The 22,428-nt window shown below is 42.1% G+C and overlaps 1 protein-coding gene across 1 annotated transcript in view; it reads left to right on the plus strand.

The window, feature by feature from the left end:
• Nucleotides 1-22,428, plus strand: part of LOC310695735 (claudin-34-like) — an 81,495-nt gene that overhangs the window by 38,159 nt on the left and 20,908 nt on the right. The window contains exons 3-4 of the mRNA XM_083480616.1: nt 6,036-6,089; nt 9,805-9,930. Coding sequence (XP_083336742.1) covers nt 6,036-6,089; nt 9,805-9,930 — 180 coding nt within the window. The remainder of the gene's footprint in view (nt 1-6,035; nt 6,090-9,804; nt 9,931-22,428) is intronic.

A 22,428-nucleotide genomic window follows, 5' to 3' on the forward strand; every position in this document is an offset into this window, starting at 1 on the left:
CCTGAATACATCTGTAGGGTTAAGCGTGGGACAAGCATGCCTCAAACACAGAAATGGAAATCTCAGGAAATTGATCTTAATGTTGTAGCTAATGAGTTCGTTCAGAGTGTACTAATTAGAAGAAACACTTTCAGTGTGGAAAGAAGTGTAAGTGCAGGGTTCTTTGTGCTGTTAACATCATAAGCCATGGGCCATACATAGATGAATAGAATCAGAGAACTGCAGAGTTGGAAGGGACTCTGGGGATCATTAGTCCCACCCCCTGCAATGCAAGATATGCAGCTGGCCCATACAGGGATTGAACCAGCAACCTTGGCGTTATCAGCACCACGTTCTAACCAACAGAGCTTTCCAGGCCGATGCACAAAGGCAATCAGTAGTGAAAGTAAAGGTTTTCCAATTATAATAGAAATGAATGCCTCCTATGGAGGGGGAGGGGTTACTTTGCATGGGCCCATAAAATCAATATTTAATCCACACTACAGACAGGTGAATCTGTCAGTTTCACTTTCTCTCAGTTTACCATTTTCCCAGTTTTAAGCTCAGCTCTCCACATGTCCATATTTTAAGAGTCCTCAGTGTGAAGTTTTAGTATAGCAATGTCCCCTAACATAATGCATTTTATACATTATTTACCAAATATATGCATTTGTATGCACGTGTATTGTGTGTACACTTTACTTACCCTACCCAGAGAACTGCATTGCAAACATCAGAGAAGCATGAAAGGATGGCTGTGTTTTAGTTCGTGAATTGTTTTGGAAAGAAAGTTAGGTAGATTTACCTTTAAATTCAAGCTGGATCATATTTCTTTTCCACCCCTAGTCTACACACAAAAGTCTTGTGTGACAGCGTTGCTTAACATAGATTTGGGCACTCATGAATCACTTTGTGGTACAGGAAAGAGATTAATAAACATTTAAAAATTATTGCAACCCTTCCAGTTAATCTGTATTATATTTAGCAATTGTTATCTAAGATACGCCATGATCATATATTCTGCACAAGATGATTTAGCTTAGCTTTATCTGATGCTACTCTAACCTCATCAGACATTTTGTTGGGAGTGTTACTAACTTTGATCACAGATCTGCAGTTTTAACCATTCTCGGTCATGTTCTAATTAGAAGGTATGTTTAGAAGTGTGTGTGCATGTACATGTAAAAAGGAGATTTGGCAATGGTGGGAACTCAGGCCAGTATCTAATTGTCATTCCTGTTTTTCTTTTTCCTTTTTAAAATTTCAACCATTCCATAAAATGTTAAAATTTAAAATGTCCAAGGCATCTAACAATTTACAAGTTAATACATATTGTTAACAAACATAAAAGATGAACTAAGATACAAAAGACCAAGTCGGAAGCAAGTCTACAAATATTATGAGGCAGCAAGCTTGTTTTCTCCTGCTCCAGAGAAAAGAAGATTCCAACTAAACATCAGGAAGAACTTTCTGACAGTAAGAGCTGTTTGCCAGTGGAACAGACTCCCACAAGATGTGGTGGGCTCTTGTTCCTTGGAAGTTTTAAAGCCGAGGTTTTATGTATCTGTTATGTATGAGAGATACATTTTGTCCATAACAAAAGAAAACAGAGAAATGGTTACTGCAGACAGATATAAACAATGCACAATGGAGCAGTCAATAATATGTCCTGGAATACAGTCAAGTCCAGATAAAACCATACTTTGCATGAACCTGACAGCCATATGCTGTCTTTTGATGTAAGTCTTCAGCGAACACCATTCAGCTGCATATTCTGTGTTATGTTTAAATAAATATAACATTTTCTCCCAACTGCTGGAGTGTTGAGTCTTCTTTGCGATAGCAAATTAGGGATCACTGCAGGTCAGAGCCGGCCACATTGCACTTCCTTCCTTCTCTCCTTCAACCACTGGGTGTGCGTCTCTGTTTTGAAACAGTCTTATACACAGAAAAATACGGTAAATTGTCCTAAATAGGTTTACATAATTAGTAAGAACAGCACATGCTCCATACACTCAGTGGCGTAGTGTGGGTTGTCAGCACCCGGGGGAAGTAATTTGCGCCTCCTAACCCGTGGATTTGCGCTCCCTAACCTGTGGATTTGCGCCCCCTAACCCTAACCCCCAGATGTTGCGCCCGGTGCAGCCGGCCCCCCCTGCACCCCCCACGCTACGCCACTGCATACACTGCCTGATTCCTATCACTCACTCATTTTCTCGTGAAGCTTGCTGTCTAAAGCTGCAACCGGTAGCAGATAGCTAAATTTTTATGACAATGAAAATTCAGGCAGTATGATTTTCCAAGTTGTAAACTCCACAACTTCCATTTATTTATTTCATTTCGTAAAATTTAAACACTACTTGATTGTAAAAAAAACAACAACCCTCAAAACAATTTACAAAAGAGAAAACAGGAAAAATGGGGGGGGGGAGGGAATACACCCCCACTTTAAAACAAACAGAAGTTAAAATACCATCATAGCTTTTCCAAAGAAATCTGGGACCTGCAGCTGCTTAGGGAACTGTTGGTTAAGCTTATAGTGGCTACGGTGGTATCTCTGTGCTATATATGCATGATTACAAATGGCCATTACAATACCAAGCACCTTGAGCATGTTTCATATCCCCAGTACACAAATATATGAGACAAATGCACTGCCAAATGCATTCCAAGGTTCTGGTATTAATTTACAAGGCGCTTAACTGCTTGGGTCCAGGATAGCTCAAGTACTGCCTGATCCCTGAAGTCTCTGCCAGATCACTGAGATCTTTGTGGGACTCACTGTTAGGTAACTCCCAGGGCTTGGATGCATCGCTTGGCTTCCACAGGAGCCATGCATTCAAAATTGTGTTTGTGTGTGTCCAATTTTATGGAAATCCCTTCCATTTGCCATCCGACAAGCCCCCTCCCTGCCCTATCGAACCTCTGGCATCTACTGAAGACTTGCGTATTATTCTTTATTGCAGCATGCTTTTAACTGAATTCTGATTTTATAGTCTTAATTCATTTTATTTTCATTGCTTTGAGTTTCTACACGCAGCTGAGATACGTCTGTAATTAAGCAGTATATAAACTAACTAAATGAAATTTAATAAAAATTGATGCAAAGCCCTTCTTAAGAAGTAGCAGCAGACCTCAACCCTTAGGGATCTAATGTAAACTGTCATTGACACTGAGCCCATACTTTCAGATATTACATTTAAGCTCCTCCCCAGTTAATTAATTAATTAGGTTATTTCAGGGCACGATTAAACAAAAAGTACCTTTGTGTCTCATCAAACTAAGGACATGATTCTAAAAAAGGTACTTTCTAGTTTCAAAGATTCAGTCTCAATTCTTGGATGATGTTGGGCTTTATGCGTGTGCTTATTTTGGTAGAAAGTGTGCCCATATCTGTATATATATTCAATGATTAAGATGGCTCTTATTTCAAAGCTGCATGCACCTCAACATCAGATAAACAGTGAAAAGTCTGCACTCTTCAAGGTAATTTCCAGCAGTCCCAACCTTGGTTTGGTTTACCCGATTTTGTGGTAGATATTAATCATTTCCTTTAGCATCCTTTGTAGATAAAAAGGGTGAGCATCAAAAGTTTTGCTAGATTCAGCAGAAGAAAACCGACGCACCCCACTCTCACCACAATGCACTCCAGCTGTTTGATTTTGCTTTGCTTTGGAGTGTATGCCAGTTGCCGGCCAACGGGAAAATTATTAGCTGCCCTTATTGAAACTCAGAAATACTTGCATCACGCAATGGATCAAGTGGTATGTTATAACTATATACAGAACCTGGTTGACTTTGTCTGACTTCAGGCTGCAATCCTATGTGCACTTTCCTGGGAGTAAGGCCTACTGAACACAGTGAGACTTACTTCTGAGTGATAGGACTGCAGTGCAAATTTATATGTATATGTAATACTGAACCACATTTTGTATTTTGTTTCTTACAGCATATGGGGAAAATCAAAATTTTAGACTATATATATATATATATATATATTAGCAACTAATCCACACCTAATGACCCACCTAAGTGGTACTCAGAATATCACTCAAGAAATCACTCAAGATATCCCTCAAGTAATTAAGGAACAAAAGAAGAAAAGAACACTAGCCTGGGAACTTCCCCTCTGCCCAGAACTTTTGAGGCAATACACCACACCCCTCTACAGTATTTATAGGAACTCAAACACTGAGATCCCGCTCTGTTCCAGTAACAAGAAGCCGAAAGCACCAGCCTGAAGATGACGAGTGAGACCTCGTCGAAACGTCGCCTAGACACCCCAACTTTTACACGGGAAGACACCCGAGGACACCAAAACCTGCATTCCTGTACCCGTGAAAATCTACGAAAACATATATATATATATATATATATATATATATATATATATATATGAATGAAGCGTTCTATCCAATGCTAGTTCTATTCAGAGTATATACAATGAAATTAATAGACATGGCTTATTGGGTCCATTCCTTGGGTTGAATAGGGCCCATTACCCTTGACTTTTATACTATGCATCGACTGCAATTCAAGGGTGAGGGAATGGTAAAGAAAACAATAATAGAATCATAGAATTGTAGAGTTGGACGGGACCCAAAGGGTCATCTAGTCCAACCCCCTGCAATGCAGGAATCTCAGCTCAAGCATCCATGACAGATGGCCATCCAACCTCTGCTTAAAAACCTCCAAGGAAGGAGAGTCCACCACCTCTTGTGGGAATCTGTACGGCTGTCAAACAGCTCTTACAGTCAGAAAGTTTTTCCGACTGTTTAGTTGGAATCTCATTTCTTGTAACTTGAAGCCATTGGTTCAAGTCCCACCTTCCAGAGCAGGAGAAAACAAGCATGCTCCCTCTTCCATGTGACAGCCCTTAAGATATTTGAAGATGGCTATCACATGTCTCCTCTTTTCCAGACTAAACATACCCAGTTCCTTCAAGGGCTCCTCATAAGGCCTGGTTTCCAGACCCTTGATCATCTTGGTTGCCCTCCTCTACACACGTTCCAGCTTATCAACAACCTTCTTAAATTGTGGTTCCCAGAATTGGACACTGGATTCCAGGTGTGGTCTGGCCAAGGCAGAATAGAGTGGGAATATTGGTAGTGTTACTTCCCTTGATCTGGACACTATATTTCTGTTGATGCAGCCAATCTAAGACAGCAATAGTGAATCTATGGCCCTCTTCTTGTGGCTGTTGGGAGTTGGTGTCCAGCAACACTGGAAGGGTCACAGGTTTCTGAACCCTAATCTAAGATTTAGGTACAATGGAACCTCTACTCATGACCACAATCCGTTCCGGAGGCCCGTCCTTATGGCGAAATGGGTCACTGGGAGAGGCGCCGTGGTGCGCAGGCGCGAACGGTGATCGCCGCTCCTGTGCATGCGCGAATGGCGATTGTCACTCCTGCGCATGCGTGAACAACGGCAAACCTGCCGGTTACTTCCGGGTTTGCCACGGTCGCAACTTAGAATGTCCGCGAGTGGAGGCAGTTGTAAGTAAAGGTTCTACTGTATAGAATTAAATGAGTGGAAATTTACATTTCCTTCTGATGAGCATTCAAAAAACCTAATGGGATACTGTGAAGTTGCAGCCACTAGTGTTCCCATTTTAAAAAGCCAAAGAGTAATAAGAACAATTAATGCATGCACTTACAGAGATAAATGCATGAACAACTATATCAAACTCTCCTAATGCATCACAAACTAGTAGCCAGAACTTCTGTAGTCAAGTTGACTAAGGTGGGAGATCATTGCAGAATAGTTGGAACATAGCATATAGGTAACCTAATGTGTTTAAAGTTACCTGAAGGGCAATACTGTGCATAACTACCAAGAAGTGAGTGAAGTCACAAGTAAGAGGTTTCCAGATTTATGTTTTGTAATGAAAGCTGAACATTCAGTGAGAGGAGATATTGCATTCCTGAAAGAGTCACCCCCTACAGCTGTTATGGAAAAATACCCTTGAAGAAGAGAGCTGGAAGGATCCAGTTATGTCTAATATTTACTCTAACTTCTGTTACCTAACTATGTTTTGTCATTGTTATTTTCAGAAGAATAAAGACCTCTCAACACCACTGGTAGATATTCCAGAAAAACAAAACCCGGTAAGAAAGTAAAAATGTTCTTGATTTTTATTTTGGAAAAAATTCTTTGAAAAATTTGTGGGGGGGGGGGAATTCAAACTAAGTATTAGCATGCCAGATAAAATCATAGAATGGTAGAGTTGGAAGAGACCACAAGGGTCATCTAGTCCAACCCCCTGCAATGCAGGAATCTTTTGCCCAATGTGGGACTCCAACCCCTGACCCTGAGATAAAGAGCCTTGTGCTCTTCCGATTGAGCTATCCTCTGATATATTGGTATTTCTGGGAGAAGCCCTTGTATGTGGAGTGCAGGGCCTGCCCACCCAAGAGGCCAGGTGAGACAGCAGCAGGATCCACAGAAGCAGTAGGTCTTCCTCTTTCTCCCTCTCTTGTTCCTGACATAGATCTTCACTCACCCCTTCTTCCCTGGTGAGGAGGCTGACACCATTTTGCACTTCGCCTCAGGTGCCAAAATGTCTTGGGCCGGCCCTTGTTGAATGTACCAGTGCTATATTTCTATTTTTTTTAAAAAAAGAGGTGCTGGAACTCCTCACCATGAATGTCTCCCTCGTTCTCTTAGCATGGCAATGGCACCCACCTGAGAGGCGCCAGAACTGAGTTCCAGCTGAAAAAAGCCCTGCATAAAAAGGAGACTGTTAGCCGCTTTGAGACGCCTTAGGGTAGTGATAAAGCGGGAGATCAAATCCAAACTCCTACTGTGGCATTTGGATGCCCTGAAATAACAGTAATTCATTATTTTTGAAATAGGGTTGTTCTGAGATAGTAAACTGTCTCTGAAAATAATGGATGTTAAGCTGAGACACGCTCCAGCTAAAGTTAAGTCATACTAATATCATTGAAAATTCGTTGTGTGTTGAGGTCCCCAAGCCACCCTACAAATAACACACAATTGACACATAATTTTTGTTTAAGGTTTTTGGCATAATTTTGGCCACAACTTTATTAAAATACAAGAAATGTGAGTGGTTGCTTAGGCATTGGTTGCGACTATCTGACCCCGCATGAGGACAGACTGACATTTGCATGCACGCAAAGTCAGAAAGGGAAAACATTTTGGGGAGAAAGATGGAGTTGGGTACCATGCCCTCACCTCTCCCTAAATGCTCCCAGGGGCTCTTGTGTGGTCCTAACCCCTTGACATGGGTTCGGACAAAAGCATGGTGAGCCCCGGGATTCCTTTAATGGAATACCCTTGCAGCAGCAGCATTTGGAGGGGCAGGCACAGCCAATCCATACCCCTCCACCAACCAATTCATAAAACCAATGCCTAACCGCAACCTTACAAGTTGTGACGATTTGCTACGCAGTAGGCAAAAAACAAATGGCACCAGCCAATCAGCCAAATGGACAAAATTCCTACCGGGCCCCTGCCCCAAAGCAGATGACCCCATGACAGGTATAGCAAGGTCAAGCGAACAACCCTAAAATTAGGGAGGGTGGACGGGTATCCAGTGCGCGTAGTGAAAAGAGGAAGCTCAACGTTGCACACAGGGCATATAAAGGCTATGGCTGTCAGTCACAAAATGGCAACATATAAATCTCCCCAGCAACAAGCAGAACTCAATCATAATGGTAGCCCACCCTCTTTCCCCACCCAGCAACAGTGGGTGTCTTGTTAGCCCCCACCACAACACGTGCTCTCCATGAAGGAGAACACGCTATCTATATGCATAACTTTGACTTGACTGACTTTCTGGTTTCAAACCACATGTTATAAGTTGTCCAGAGACAATTTCTCCCACTGGTATGTGCTGTAACATGGGGGTGGGGAACCTTTGGCTCTCAATATGTTGTTGGAGTCTCCCTACCATCAGCCTAACCAGAAGGACCAAATAGACAGGGAGATGAGAGCAACACAAGCTCCACATCTCAATTAAAATAGTCACCTGAAATCTACAACGTGTGGATCACTTTACAGGAAGTATGTGGGAAGAATTGGACTTACATCTTTTTTTAAATATAGAAAAACCTACAATGCAACAGTGGGGATATCATTGATGTACAGTGGTGCCCCGCAAGACGAATGCCTTGCAAGACGAAAAACTCGCTAGACGAAAGGGTTTTTCGGTTTTGCGTTGCTTCGCTAGACGAATTTCCCTATGGGCTTGCTTTGCAAGATGAAAACGTCTTGCGCTTTTTTTTTAAAGCCGCTTGAAGAGGCGCAGTTGCGACGGACCGTGCTTTGCAAGACGAAAAACATTGCAAGACGAAAAGACTCGCGGAACGAATTATTTTCGTCTTGCGAGGCACCACTGTATTAACATTGATAAGTGAAGCAGACTGCCGGTATCAGGATTTAATTGGGGATCATGAATGTTACTGTGCTTGAGAATGTCACATTGTTAATAAGTGTCTGATCTAATTATTGGGATTTTATAAGTTGATCTCTCAGAATTAGCATCTAGCATCTTGATATCTAAGGGAGTGCACACTGTTTTAAGTGTTGTGCTATATTTGCAGCAGTTATATTCAAGAATGAACATGTAGATAAGCTCTAGGTAGTCTTTCTGCTAGTATCTTAGAATCTTTGTTTTGATATCATAGTTGTGTCATGACCCTGTCTTATATCCAATATAGCGCTAAGTAATGGTCCAATCAACACAAGGATTTGCACCTGCAAAACAAGACTCCTTTTCCTCCATGCCCCTCTAAATCTGCTCTGAAGCAGGTTTGGGGAGAGCATAGGGCATATTGTGGAGGATGAGGAAGTCCCATTATACAAGGGTAAATCCTTATGCTGATGGGATAGTTGCTTATACTACATTGAAAACACAGGGCAGAGTCGTTCCATTTTGTTATCATGGTGAGGGTTACTTAGCTGTGTAGGTCAGGATGAATTTCCTCCTGTGGTCAGTGTTTGTTCAGGATCTGCATCTCTAGTCAGATAAAATTGGGGTTTGAGCAGTTTCCCCATGCTATTTGTGGGTGGCAAAATTGGGCGTGAGTGGAAGTGCTGCCTTCCCTCCATGTTGTTAAGGTGCAAAAGATTGGCAGCACAGGAGCAATAGTACTGCCTCGATTAGGAGCACTGGGGAGAGCTTAAAGCCTCCACCAGTGCTCCCAGTTCATCCCAAACTGATGTACCTAATAAGCTCCTTATCAGCAAAGGAACACCAATATTTCCTGCATTCCCCAGCCAGTGGCTGATCATCTGAGCAAGAAAGGTGAGTGAGTCCTGCCCCTCTGGCTTGGCGGACTGCATTTAACATGTGACATGTTGTCTGGTCACCTTCGGAGTAGAAAGAGAGGCCCATTATTTAAGGTTGAACATTCTGGAAGCCTTTTAAATCTGGATCATGGGGGTGGGTGGGATGGAGATGACTGTGAGAGGAAATACTAGTTGTGAAAATGGAAGACATGACTCATCTGCAGTGGTGGCACCAGAAAAAAAGAAGAAGTCTTTGTTGGCACAGAACAGGTAAAGTATATTTCTCTGTGGGAGAGAAGGAAAAATAATAGCATAAGTTGATGACAGGAGTTCAGAAATGGGAGGGGATGGGGGGCAAGCTCCTTGTTTGGGGGGCACTGCCCTCCCTGCCTCTCGTCCGGTGCTACCTATGATCATTTGGAGTTTCTCAGGTAAAAGCCCTACGGAAATGAATAGGATTTGAACCAGAAAAGGCCCTGAATTCCACAGCTATGCTGTAGTGCTGCCATATTTAACAATGGTGTGTTTAATCTGACAGATGACCTTAAAACAATCCTCTCATTTCAGAAACAGTGTGAAAAGAAAGATTTGAAGACATTTAATAATTCCGTGGATTCTGTGCCACAGTTCCATGAATATCATAATCTTAGAAGCAGCCTTCATGAACTTGCCAAGAGGTGGCATTCACAGAATGTAAGTAGATCTGTTTCATTTTTCTCTTAAATACTCACATTAGGCATAACTCAGTGGTTATATGGTTGGACCATCAGCCCCAGCCAGCATGTCCAATGGTCAGAGATGATGGGAAATGGAGTCAAGAAACAACAGGAGGGCACTATACTGGCTGCATCTGATGTATAGAGTTGTTACTAGTTTTGGGCTTAGTGGCAGAAATTGGTGACCCTTAGGCTGGATCTAGACACATCAAAGAAGCGTTTCAGTTTAAAGCACTGTAAATTCAAATAGGGAAAACAGGTAGAGAAAAACTGGTCTCCACGTCGCCATCTGGTGGCACAGTGTATATCACACATACAACGCCTATAAATCACTTTTTCTTTACCAGCTTAGCTAAGTCCCCAGTGGATGATTGCTATTTTAGTATGACAAATCCAGAGCCACAGCTATGATCATCCACACACATCATATTGCTGCAATTTTGAGTTATGAAGCATAGATAGCTTGCTCACAAAGAGCTGTCTTATCTTCAGTGATGCAAAGCAGGTGTTAGTTAATCCTGAGCATAGTAAATGGATCAAAGCTAACTGATTCGCTCAATTCTATTTAGGAGCAGTGATGGGGCCAAATTCAAAACTTGAAGAGTTTGAAATCCGAGCTCCCACAGTTCCAAAAATGTTCAATCCAATATGAGCTTATACCCAGCTCATAATATGATTCATCCCTGCCATTAGACAACCTCCTCCTCACAAACAAAAACTCTGACACTTGGAAAAGTGGGAGAAGAGAACCAGTATCAGGGAGAGTTCACTGGCCCTTTACCTGGACTGGACTGGGGAAGCTTGACCACAGTAGTTCAGGCACCGGTGACTTCAGAACTGGGTTTTTGTAATGTGTTCTGGATCTGAAAACTGCAGTTCCTGCTGAATGCTTTATAGCAGCTGAGCAGGAGTGAAACCTTGCCATCGTAGAAGACCTCTGCTCAGAGATCTACTCTGGTTGTTGATTTGTTACCGGGCCAAGTTCAAGACGTTACTATTATTACATAAAGGTCTTGGCGCCTTAGGGCCAGCTTACTTGAGGATTCACCTTACCCCATACATACCAACGCGATTGCTTTGCTCTGTGGAACTGTTCATTTCATGCTGGGATGCATGGGATATATGGTGTTGCTTTCATTGTATTTTTTTTTTTTTTTATAAAATTTTTATTGGTTTTACAAAATTTTTAAGAAAAACAGACAAACACTAAAAATGACAAACATACACGTATAGTTTCAAACATATTTTCATAAACCTCTTTTCTTGGACTTCCCCATACCCCCCCTCTCTGCATCCCAATGTCCATAGTTCAACTAGCAACTCCCAATTGTTACTTTCCAATCTCAATCATCTTAGTCCTCTTTTATAGTCTAACCTTATATCCCTGTACCCCTTTGTTTCTGAAAACCACGACATTTTAGCATTCATTAAGTTTATAGTAGTCCTTAAGATAGCTTTTAAATTTTCTCCATTCTTCTTCCACCGTCTCTTTTCGTTGATCACGGATTCTGCTTGTCATCTCGGCCAGTGTCATATAGTCCATCACTTTCATCTGCCATTCTTCCAAAGTGGGTAAATCTTGTGTCTTCCAATACTTTGCGATGAGTATTCTTGCTGCTGTTGTGGCATACATGAAAAAAGCTCTATCTTTCTTTGTCACCAGTTGGCCGACAATGCCCAAGAGAAAGGCCTCTGGTTTTTTAGGAAAGGTACATTTAAGTACCTTTTTCATTTCATTATAGATCGTTTCCCAGAAGGCCTTAATCTTCGGGCATGTCCACCAAAGGTGATAAAAGGTACCTTCAGTCTCTTTACACTTCCAACATTTGTTATCGGGCAAATGATAGATTTTTGCCAGCTTGACTGGGGTCATGTACCACCTGTATACCATTTTCATAATGTTTTCCTTTAAGGCATTACATGCCGTAAATTTTATACCGGTGTTCCATAACCATTCCCAGTCAGCTGACATAATGTTATGTCCAACATCCTGAGCCCACTTAATCATAGCCGATTTAACTGTTTCATCCTGTGTGTTCCATTTCAACAACAAGTTGTACATTCTAGATAAATTCTTAGTATTGGGTTCTAACAGTTCGGTTTCTAATTTTGATTTTTCCACCTGGAAACCGACTTTCCTGTCCTGTTTAAAAAATTCCATTATTTGGCGATATTGGAACCAATTTTCTACTTTATGCTTCAATTTCTCCTGACTTTGTAGTTTGAACTTATCTCCATCCTGTTCTAAGATTTCCCAATACTTCGGCCATCCGACCTCCATATTGAGTTTCTTCACTGCTTTAGCCTCCACTGGTGACACCCATCTAGGGGTTTTGTTTTCCAATAGATCTTTATATCTTATCCAAACATTAAACAATGCTTTTCTGACAATGTGATTTTTAAAGGCACTGTTAACTTTATCATACCAAAGATATGCATGCCAACCAAAAGCGTTATTGAAACCTTCCAGATCCAAGATGTCCGTGTTCTCGAGGAGCATCCATTCTCTGAGCCAGCAAAAAGCTGCTGCCTCATAGTACAGTTTCAGGTCCGGCAGGGCAAAACCCCCTCTTTCTTTAGCATCTGTCAATATTTTAAATTTAATTCGGGGCTTTTTGCCCTGCCAGACAAATTTCGAAATGTCTTTGTGCCACCTCTTAAAACATTCCATCTTGTCAATAATCTGCAAGGTCTGAAACAGAAATAACATTCTAGGCAATACATTCATTTTGATTACTGCAATTCGGCCTAACATTGACAGTTTCAAATTTGACCATATTTCTAAATCTTTTTTGATTTCTGACCAACATTTTTCATAATTGTCCTTATACAAATTCTGATTCTTAGATGTTAAGTAAACCCCTAGGTACTTAACCTTCTTGACCACAGTCAAACCTGTTTCCTCTTGAAATTTCTCCTTTTCCATATCTGTTAGGTTTTTCCCTAAAACTTTGGTTTTTTGCTTGTTCAACTTAAATCCAGCTACCTGGCCAAACTGTTGTATTATTTCTAATACCTTTTTCGTACTAGTGTTTGGCTATATGGTGTTGCTTTCATTGTATGGTGTGGATGTGACTTAGGCCTCAATGAGCATCACAATGCAGTAAGACACTTGGGCATTAAGAAACAGAATTAGCACCTGCAGGCAAAAAGGTGAAAGGTTGAGGGACAGTGGCTTTCCCAGTCAAGTAAATACTCGCAGTATATTTATTTCAATTTCCATCTTTGAAAATAAGCCATGCTGAAGTTAATTTCTACTAGTTGTAATTAAATTTTTATGCTCATTCACTGACCCATCTTCTGAGCGTGTGATTGCCTTATCACTGTACCCCATCTAAATGAACTTCTGGTTGTGGAGACCACACTCACTAAAGACTATTATTACTTGATGATAAAAATCAATTAACAGTGATTTTTTGATTACAAAACAAGCAATTATTTAATGTCTCTGTGTGCATGCATAATAGCTATGTTAATCACACTCATCAAATGAAAAATCTGTTGTAAGAGCAGATAGGTAGTTGATATTACGGACTCCAATTCACACCTGATCTACAACTTTGGAGCACCACATCTTTCAACACCAGTTTTCTTTTCTTTTTTTAATAAAAGGAAAGTGACCAGAATTGTAAAACTTCAAAAGGAAGCCCCAAGCAACTATTGGAAAATCTAAAAATATTTCTGAAGAGACTGCATGACGGCAAGTGGTTGAAAACAGAAGCAAAGCAATGAGACAAAGAAAGTTTTTCAAATGCTTTGTTATACATTTTCACTGAGCCAAGTTTCGTGAAGAAGACCAAATGTTCAGTGCATCTTCTCCAAAGAATATGGAATTGTATTTTGGCTTTATTTATTTATTTGATCACCCTACACCTACAGAGGTTTTAGGGCAATGTGACCGGTTCCCCCATGCAGGGGGCAAGGGCACCTTCCTACGTCCTTCCCAAAGCCTAGTTAGTGCTTGGCCAGCTTTGAGAAGGAGAAGGGGAAGAAGGAGAAGAGGGCTCTAGGACCCTGCCAGAGTCTCATGCCTGCTTCCCAAAGCTTAACTCCTCCCTTGCCCAGCTTTGGGAAGGTGGCTTTGCGCTGGGCCCCCCACTTCAAATTTTGGCCTCACACAGGATACCATATTACCAAGGTCCATCCTGGATACCTAGCACTTTTATTTGTTGCTTAAATTTTATTTATTTATTCTTTGTTTGTTTGTTTGTTTGTTCAGTGGCTGTTTTTATAAATAGGAAGTAGCATTTCTTTCAGTGGGTGAATTTTGGTAATCGTGCTTTAAGCCATTTCGAGTTTGCTTGTAGTTTGTGTGTGTGTGTGTGTGTGTGTGTGTGTGTGTGCACATACACAGTGGAACTTTGGTTTTTGAGCAGCTCGGAAGCCAAATGATTAGGAACCCGAATGCCGAAAACCCGGAGGTGAATGCTTCCAATTTGGAACGCGCCTTGGAAGTCTAATGGCTTCTAATAATAATAATAGTAATAATAATAATAATAATTTATTTATACCCCGCCCATCTGGCTGGGTTTCCCCAGCCACTCTGGGCGGCTTCCAACAAAACACTAAAATACAATAATCAAGGTGTGCTTCTCCATTTTCTCAATGGAATTTGCTGACCGCCCATCACACCTCAGTTGTCTAACATTTTGGAAGTTGAACGGTTTTCCGGAATGGATTACATTCGACAACCAAGGTTCCACTGTATAATATCTATGAAATACAAGGTTGATCTTAAAATGTACAGGCATCACAGATTGCGGCCAATGGCATAGAGGAGAACATGGTCATATAACATACTGTGTGAGCTTCATTCATTCTTATGGATAGTTCATTTGTTTTGCATGCAGATGGCTTCAAGTTCAATCCCTAGCATCTCCAGGAGAGCCACTACCAGTCAGTGTAGACAAATACTGAGCTAGATGATGGTTTAACTCGGTATAAGGCAGCTTTCTATGTTCCTATGGATAACAGATACTTCAGGCATATTTGTATATTCAAACATACCCTCATGTTGTAGGTTAAAAATAAGTCTATTGAAAGATTTATATGTGAATGGAAAAAGTGATGTGCACTATTATCGTTTATACAATGGATTTTATTTATGCTATGCAATTATTTATTTTGTATGCAATCACTCCTTTATGCTTAAGAAAACCAAAATAAAACTGGTATACAGATACCAAATGTAAACCATGCTTTCCTGAAGGGTGTGTAAATGGCTAGTGGAGTGCGTGTGACCTTCGAATAAATAATTTTGCCTAAATACTGTTTTGTTTTTATTGTGAGGAAATATTGTTGTTGGCATCTGTGGATAAAGAGGAGAGGTGGGAGGCACTGGCCAAGGGAAACCCCAGAGGAGGAAGGCTCAGAGTCAGAGGATTGGTGGTGGGACACTGGGAGGAGGTCAGAGGGAGGAGATTGGGAAGAGGGGCTAGATGCTGAAGGGGCAACAGGGTTTAGTGAGCAGGAAGAACCTGGAGCAGTTCAGGGAGCAGTTCAGACTCTGAGCCTGAAGCAGAGCAGGAGGGTCAAGAGGATACCTGGGGGCCTCCCTCTCCTGCTGTGACAAGCCCCGCCCCCCTTCTCCAAGAACGTGCAGAGTAATGAGGAGAGCAGAGCAGAGGTCAGAAATGGGCAGACACAGTTTGAGACTGTTTGGGAAACATCCGGAAGAGGGGTGGAAGGCAGGGATCTCCAGCCCTGCCAACTGCTCCTTAGGTGCAAGACCTACTGGGAAGTGTTCCCAAGTTGTATGTCATTTCCTTGAATAAAGAGTTAACTTCACTGACAACGGAGCCCTGCGTCTTTTGTGCTGACCTGCATCTGACATCCATCTCTCTTGAGCGACAATGGAGTGCGGCTTCTGGTGAAGTCAAACCTCTGGGTTAGCAGGACTGAAGCGACCTCCCTGGGCAGTGTCCTAGGCTGACCAGAGGACAAGACCCCTTGGCCTCACTGATGTGCTCCAAAGGAAAGCAGAGCAATACACTTGGCATAATACTGGCTGCAGGAGTTGCCTGAAGGAGGCATACAATGCACCATCCCACCATCTTCGGGACTCAGGACTTGTGTAGGGTTTACTCCCTAGTCTTTTTTCTCCTGAAGATATCCTGCAAGGGCAGTGGAGGTTTAGGATCAGAGTTTCCCTTCTCCTAGATGGGCTACATTCCCAGGTTGATGGTCCCCATCTGCCCCTCACTTCCCTCTACAGCACCTGCAGAAACCACCTTCTTGACCATTGGACCCATTATTGGTCTCATCTCCTCAACCTGCTGGTGCCTGTCTTCACATGCATGGGAAGTCCCTAATTCACCAAGGGTTTGAGACCCATCAACTACCCTCACCTGGTTTAACCGGCCAGTCAAAGCCATTTCCCAGGGTGTGGCTGCTGTCACATGCTGACAGTTTTTAGGAGCCACAGGTGGAAGCTGAGTGCAGGGTGGGAACCAAAGTTGGGCAAACTATCCCAGAAGGAGCACAACGTGTCTCACACCAGAGGAACTATCCCTCCCCTAACACCCCATGCACCCCTATAAAATATATATACTATGATAAATATACAATATTTGTAGCAGGGTTTTTGCTGGATAGCACTTATTGACCTTTGCCTTCTCAAACATGATTTTCTTCTCTAACCACATTTCATGAATTTCTTATTGTAGAGATAGGATGAAGATCATCAAAATTATTATTCTGGGAAATCCAGAATTCATTAGCATTTTAATGCACATTTCCCACAATATTCACATTTCTGCAAACAATTTCCCCTAATACCATGAATTTAGGTATGTCATTTGCAGTGACTTATTCATGTTAATGCACTTTCCTCACTATTATATATGGATTTTTGTATACACTTTTTTTTAAGGGGAACTGCATCACAATGTTTTGAAGAAATGTGAATTTCAAAGGATAGCAGCATTATGGTTTGCATATTGTTCGGGGAAGAGTAGATTTCTAAATTTCTCCCCAGCCATAGATCCAACCATCGTGACAACTCTTAAATCACTAATATAACTGTTCTTTGATTCATTTCCCACACATTTATCAGCAGCATCAGCCCTGGTCTTGTGTGCCCTGGGGTCAATGACAGCATCAGGGCCTAAGTGGGAGCATCTCTCCCCCAGGTCCCTCCAAGATGAAACACCACCCCAGTGCTCCAGGGTGCTCACCAGTGTGGGTTGTGCTTCTGCTTCACTTGAATCCTTCCTTGAACCTGCTAGTGATGATATATGGTGAAACCACAGACCCAGATGGAACCAGTTATTTCTCCTGATCCCATGATAACACAAAGCACTAAAAACAATGCTTCCTTCCACAGATGGATTTAGGAATGAGAACCAAACATTCACCCTCAGTCCTGCATGACCAGGCATTCAGTGAATGGGGAGGCTGTAGCTGCAGCTGAGGGACGCTTGGCAGCCTTAAACAGGTGCAGCCATGCTTCCGCATGATTATTTGGATGGCACAAGGCAATCAACAAGTGGATAGGAATAAGTTTTTCTCCTTCTGTCCCAATATTAGAACTCAGGGGCATCCAATGAAGATGAATGTTGGAAGAGTCAGGAAAGACAAGAGAGAGCCCTTCTTGACAGAGTACATAGGTAAAAGGTGGAATTTACTTCCACAAGGTATGGACCAACTTAGATGGCTTTCACAAAAGATTAGAAAGAATCATAGTGGATAAGGCTATCAATGTTTACTGGCCATGATGACCATGTTTTACCTCCACTGTTGGAGAGTATACACCTCTGAATATCAGTTCCTGTGAAATTAAGAGAGAAGAGTGCTATTGCACTCAGCTCCTGCTTCCATGCTTCACATAGGCATCCGGTTCTTAAGTTCTTAAAATAAATGTGGGCAATTATGCAAGAGCAGACTTGAAGTTTTTGTATTTTAGATCTTACATTTTTCCAGGAAACTTTTTCAGGAGGATCTCTGAGGGAGACAATCCATGTCAGTTGCTGGGAAGTGGAGAGAGTGGCTGTTGCACGAGGGTTCTGCGTGCTGGCCCTCAGAGACACCCAGATGCAGGATTTTGGCTTGATATAGCAGGGCTCGTCTTATATTCCTAACCAGTTAACGCTTTTAAAGCAGAGGCAGGGAACCTGTGATGTTCCAGATGTTGCTGGACTGCAACTCCAATCATCCCTGACCAGTGGTCAGGCTGACAGGGGCTGAATTTGTAACCCACCCACCCACTTCTGGGGGGCCACTAATTCCCCACCCCCTTTCTATTGGGTGTAATCAAAACACACAACACAATGGAAACCAACATTTTGCTTGCTTTTCCCCCCAAAATCTCTTTAAGGCAATGATCATTATTGAGTCTCATCAAACATCTATTGGTCACGCTATGCAGATTTTTATTTTTTTTTTGTTTTGTTTTTTTAAATCCTACTGGGCACAATCTAAAGAATCATCACACCCCCAGAAAACCCTGCAAAACAAACAAACAAATAAAATCATCATCATCATCATTATTTATTAAATTTATATACCGCCCTATACCCGCAGGTCTCAGGGGGATTCACAAGATAAAATTACAATATAAAGCACAAAATACATAATCAAAATATAAACAGAAACAGCCAAATAACCCCCCCCCAAAAAAAACCCCACATTAAAACAGTTTAAAAATTTATAACAACAACAAGCACAATTAAAAAGCAGTTTAAAAGAATAAATGCCTAATTCTTGTTCGGGAATCAGAAACATCAGAAAACATTCCCTGTGCTGCACTGAGTGGGGACATTTTCTGCACTTCCTGATTAGTATTTTCACTGATTAGGTTGCGGATAATCCACTGATTAAAGTGCTCTTGGCTATTTCAGAGTGTCACATAAATATACATGAATGCAATAGGAGGGGAAAAGAGTAAACAGACAACAAAAACCAGATCTATTAACATGCTCTATTTTAAAGAAGGTTTATATAAAACAGCCGGCTGCATTCAACGGCGGCTGCTCAGTTGTGGCTGGTACCCATTTGGACTGGTATGGTATGAGGCAGGCATGTCCAAAGTCCGTTTTGGGGGTCTGATCTGGCCTGCCGGGCAGTTTAATCCAGCTCCTGTGGCAGGTAAAATCCCTGAAAAAGCTTAACAACTTAAATCCTAAAAAAACCTTCAATCTTATAAAAAAAGCTCAACAAGTTTGGTCAGCCCTCATGCATGTTCACTTCACAAAATCTGGCCCTGGCCCTCTTTGAAAAAACTTTGGGTACCCCTGGAGTAAGGCCAGGAGTTGAGCAGTAGGTGGAGCGAGATCCAATGACAGCCAGAGCCAATTATTTCTAGTTTTGTTCCTATTGTCTTCCTTTCAAAGTTCTACAAAGGCAATAGTGAGACTGAGGAGGACAGTGACAGCTAGGACCACAGCCCTCTGAACCACCTGTAAGCAAGAACACAGGCAGGTGGAGGCTGAGGACAGAATGTGTTTGGTGGGGCGATGCCCTATTTGCCCTGAAGGACCAGTCTCCTTAGTGACAGTCTGCTGAATCGATTAGCAAAACAGAGAGGAGGCAAATTGTAGGTGATTACCCTCCCCCCTCCCCCCAGAAAAAAAAAACTTATTCTGAAGATTTTCCCTTGGAACATATTTTGGGGCGTGGGATGAGGCCCTACAGGCAGGAGGAGAGGACCACCAGTAGCTTCCTTTCCCTGTTCTACTGCATGATTCTTTCCATCAGCAGTCACTGCTGGATGGCACCCACAAGCCTTACTCCCGTGGAAAATGTAGAACAATGTCTGCAACGACATTTCACAAAATGCCAAATGACAGAAGATTTTCAAATTTGGATTTGCGGTCAACATTTGCTCACAAAATTTGACATCAGAATGTCAGGATTGAAAGCTGAGAATTTTACCCCCCCCCCCCTTTGGCCAATCTAAGTTTATTTTTCCTAGTTGGCTAAGTCAATGAATAAGGTTAATATAAAATTGAATTAATTAGCTTGCAGACAGTCTAAGAGATGCTGTCACATACTAATTGCTCCCCTATAGCGCCCAATCTCTCCTGCTACATGCCATATGTTTTCAAATGCTAACTGCAATAACATGCAATAATATGCTAACACAATAACATTCACATTCATACATTATGTGAATTCCAGTCAAATTTTCATTTGAAAATTGCATACTAGGGGAAATTCACATTTAAATGCTGGTGAGTTTTTAATGACATTTAAAATAAATATTCACAAACCAATGTCAAAATATGGAGAACTGAATTTAAGACTAGAAAAATGAGAACCGAGAGAAACAGAAATCAACCAGTTTGTCAGTCCCTGACCTCAGAGTCTATTTGCAGGCTTCCTATAGTTTGGCCACTGTGAGAAAGAGCATACTGTAGTACATGTGCCCTCTGTCTGATCCAGCAGGACTTTTCTTACATTTTCATAGGAATGAATAGAAATAGTAGCAAACTTTACAGCATATACAACAGATCATTCATATTAATCACTGAGCTTAGTGTTGTAGTATAACATTCTGGGAGTTCCATCATTGCTCCATCCCTGCATTCATTCTCCCATGTTTTCATAAGTAAACTCTGGGGTGTAAAGGTCAGATGCATGTAACAGCAAGACAATGCACATCACAGATGTCTCCAGTTGGCACTCTCCTCTATTAAATGATGGGAATGTACACAAGCTGTGTGTGTCTGTGTCTTCATAAACACTTATGCATGTCTCTGCAGCTCCCCTGATCTGAAAAAGTCTGTATTATGAACTACACAGAAAGTCTTGTGCTTATTGTTTTAGCAAACACATGGGCTAGAACATTACAGTAGGAAGGGATGAAATAGCCTCCAATTCATAAAAGACCCAGCAGGTAATGTTATCCTCCTTGACCCTTTCAGTTCTCTACTGTCCACTTTCATTTCCTCACCTTTTCACACCTTGCAGCATCCACAATGTGTCTCTTTGTTGTTCACTCTCAATAGCAGAGATCTGAGCCTTGGACTTGGAATGTCAACATACAAAGGATAACAAGAGCTCTGCTGGATCAGACCAAGGTCTATTTGTCTAGCATTCTATTTCCATCAGTGGTCAGGCGGATGCCTCTAGAAAACCCAGGAATAGTGCATGAAGGCATTTCATTAGACAATGTGATTTTGCTGTGTGCTTTTATTGAATGTGTTCTGTGCTCAAGTGTTCCCTGAGAAAATGCACTGCTTTTGATGCTGTAGTAAATTTCACCCAACACGTCCATGCTATAAGGCACACTATCGTTACTGGTGGGCAGGACCCAAAGGCAAAAGTGTGTAGAGCAACAAACGTAAATTTCACCATTCTCTCCCGGAAAGCAAGAGCTTTATCAGAGGACACGTTCCAGCCAGGCAAGAAACATTCCAGGAGGGTGCAAAGCAGTGTATGGGAGGGTATGGCCTGGGTGTGTGACCCAGGAAGGGTGGGGCCGAGGGAGAGTGCTGAGGGCCATTTAGAGAGGCGTGGAGATTGGCTTTGTCCCCTGAGACCTCCCTCCTTATTTTGATGCTGAAGAACTGGTCACAAAAGTCATGACACTTTTGTATTTGGCGAGTCAAATTTCCCTCTTCATTGTTGTGGGACCATCACACCCCCTTTAAACCTGGAGAGGGAAATTCAGCAGATTATTATCACAATCACCATCATCGTCATTGTCTTCTAAGAATTTGAGGGGGAGGGGAGTTGAATTAACTTTCTAAATCTACTTTCTGGCTGAGGTGGTCAAACATAGGGCCTCTATTTTTTTTACACTTTAAAAAAACACACACTTTACTGGTTGTGAATCACAGCCAACAAGACTGAGTTTCTTCTGGCTATACTCCTTTTCCTGTGCCAGTCAAATTCCCATGGAAATGATGGTAGGCAGCGTGGTTTCCATGGTGATCTGGCTCAGGAAGTAGAGCACAGCCGGAAGGAAATCAGAATGTTGTGCGCTTGTGGAAACTGAGGTATAAAGAATAAATATATAAAAATGCTCAGAAACTATCTCTGTTTCTTGCACGGTAGCAAAGTTAGATGGTGTGATTTGTTTCTTCAATGCATTTTTATAATTTGTTTATATGTTAGAAGACCTCTAGGGGTTAAAGTCAAAGAGTTCAAGAGAAGCAGAGAAGGGGGTGCTGGATACTGACACCCCCATGCCGCTTTCATTGGAAAAGGGGTGTGGTTTAAGCAGCCTGGTCACCCCGCCACTTCCCATTGTGCCCCACCCCTTTCCCTGCAAGGGTTCAGGTGAGTGCAAAACTCCTTGGGGCGCAGCAAGCTTGGGGGGGGCTGGGGGGAGGATGCAATGCCAGTGGGATGATGGAGGGGGAGATAGCAGGCAGGGAAGCTGCTGGGGGGGAGGAAGAGAGACCCCCCCAAAATGAAGGGAGGTGGGTGTGCAGCTGAGGCCCCCCCCCATTTCGAGTATTCCGAATAGCAATATGGATGCTATAAACACATGCAGAAATACAAACGTTTCCTAAATTTCAGCTGGGTTTCC

The sequence above is a fragment of the Podarcis liolepis genome (assembly GCF_965112155.1).
Source record: "Podarcis liolepis genome assembly, chromosome: 16".
Classification (NCBI taxonomy): domain Eukaryota; kingdom Metazoa; phylum Chordata; class Lepidosauria; order Squamata; family Lacertidae; genus Podarcis; species Podarcis liolepis.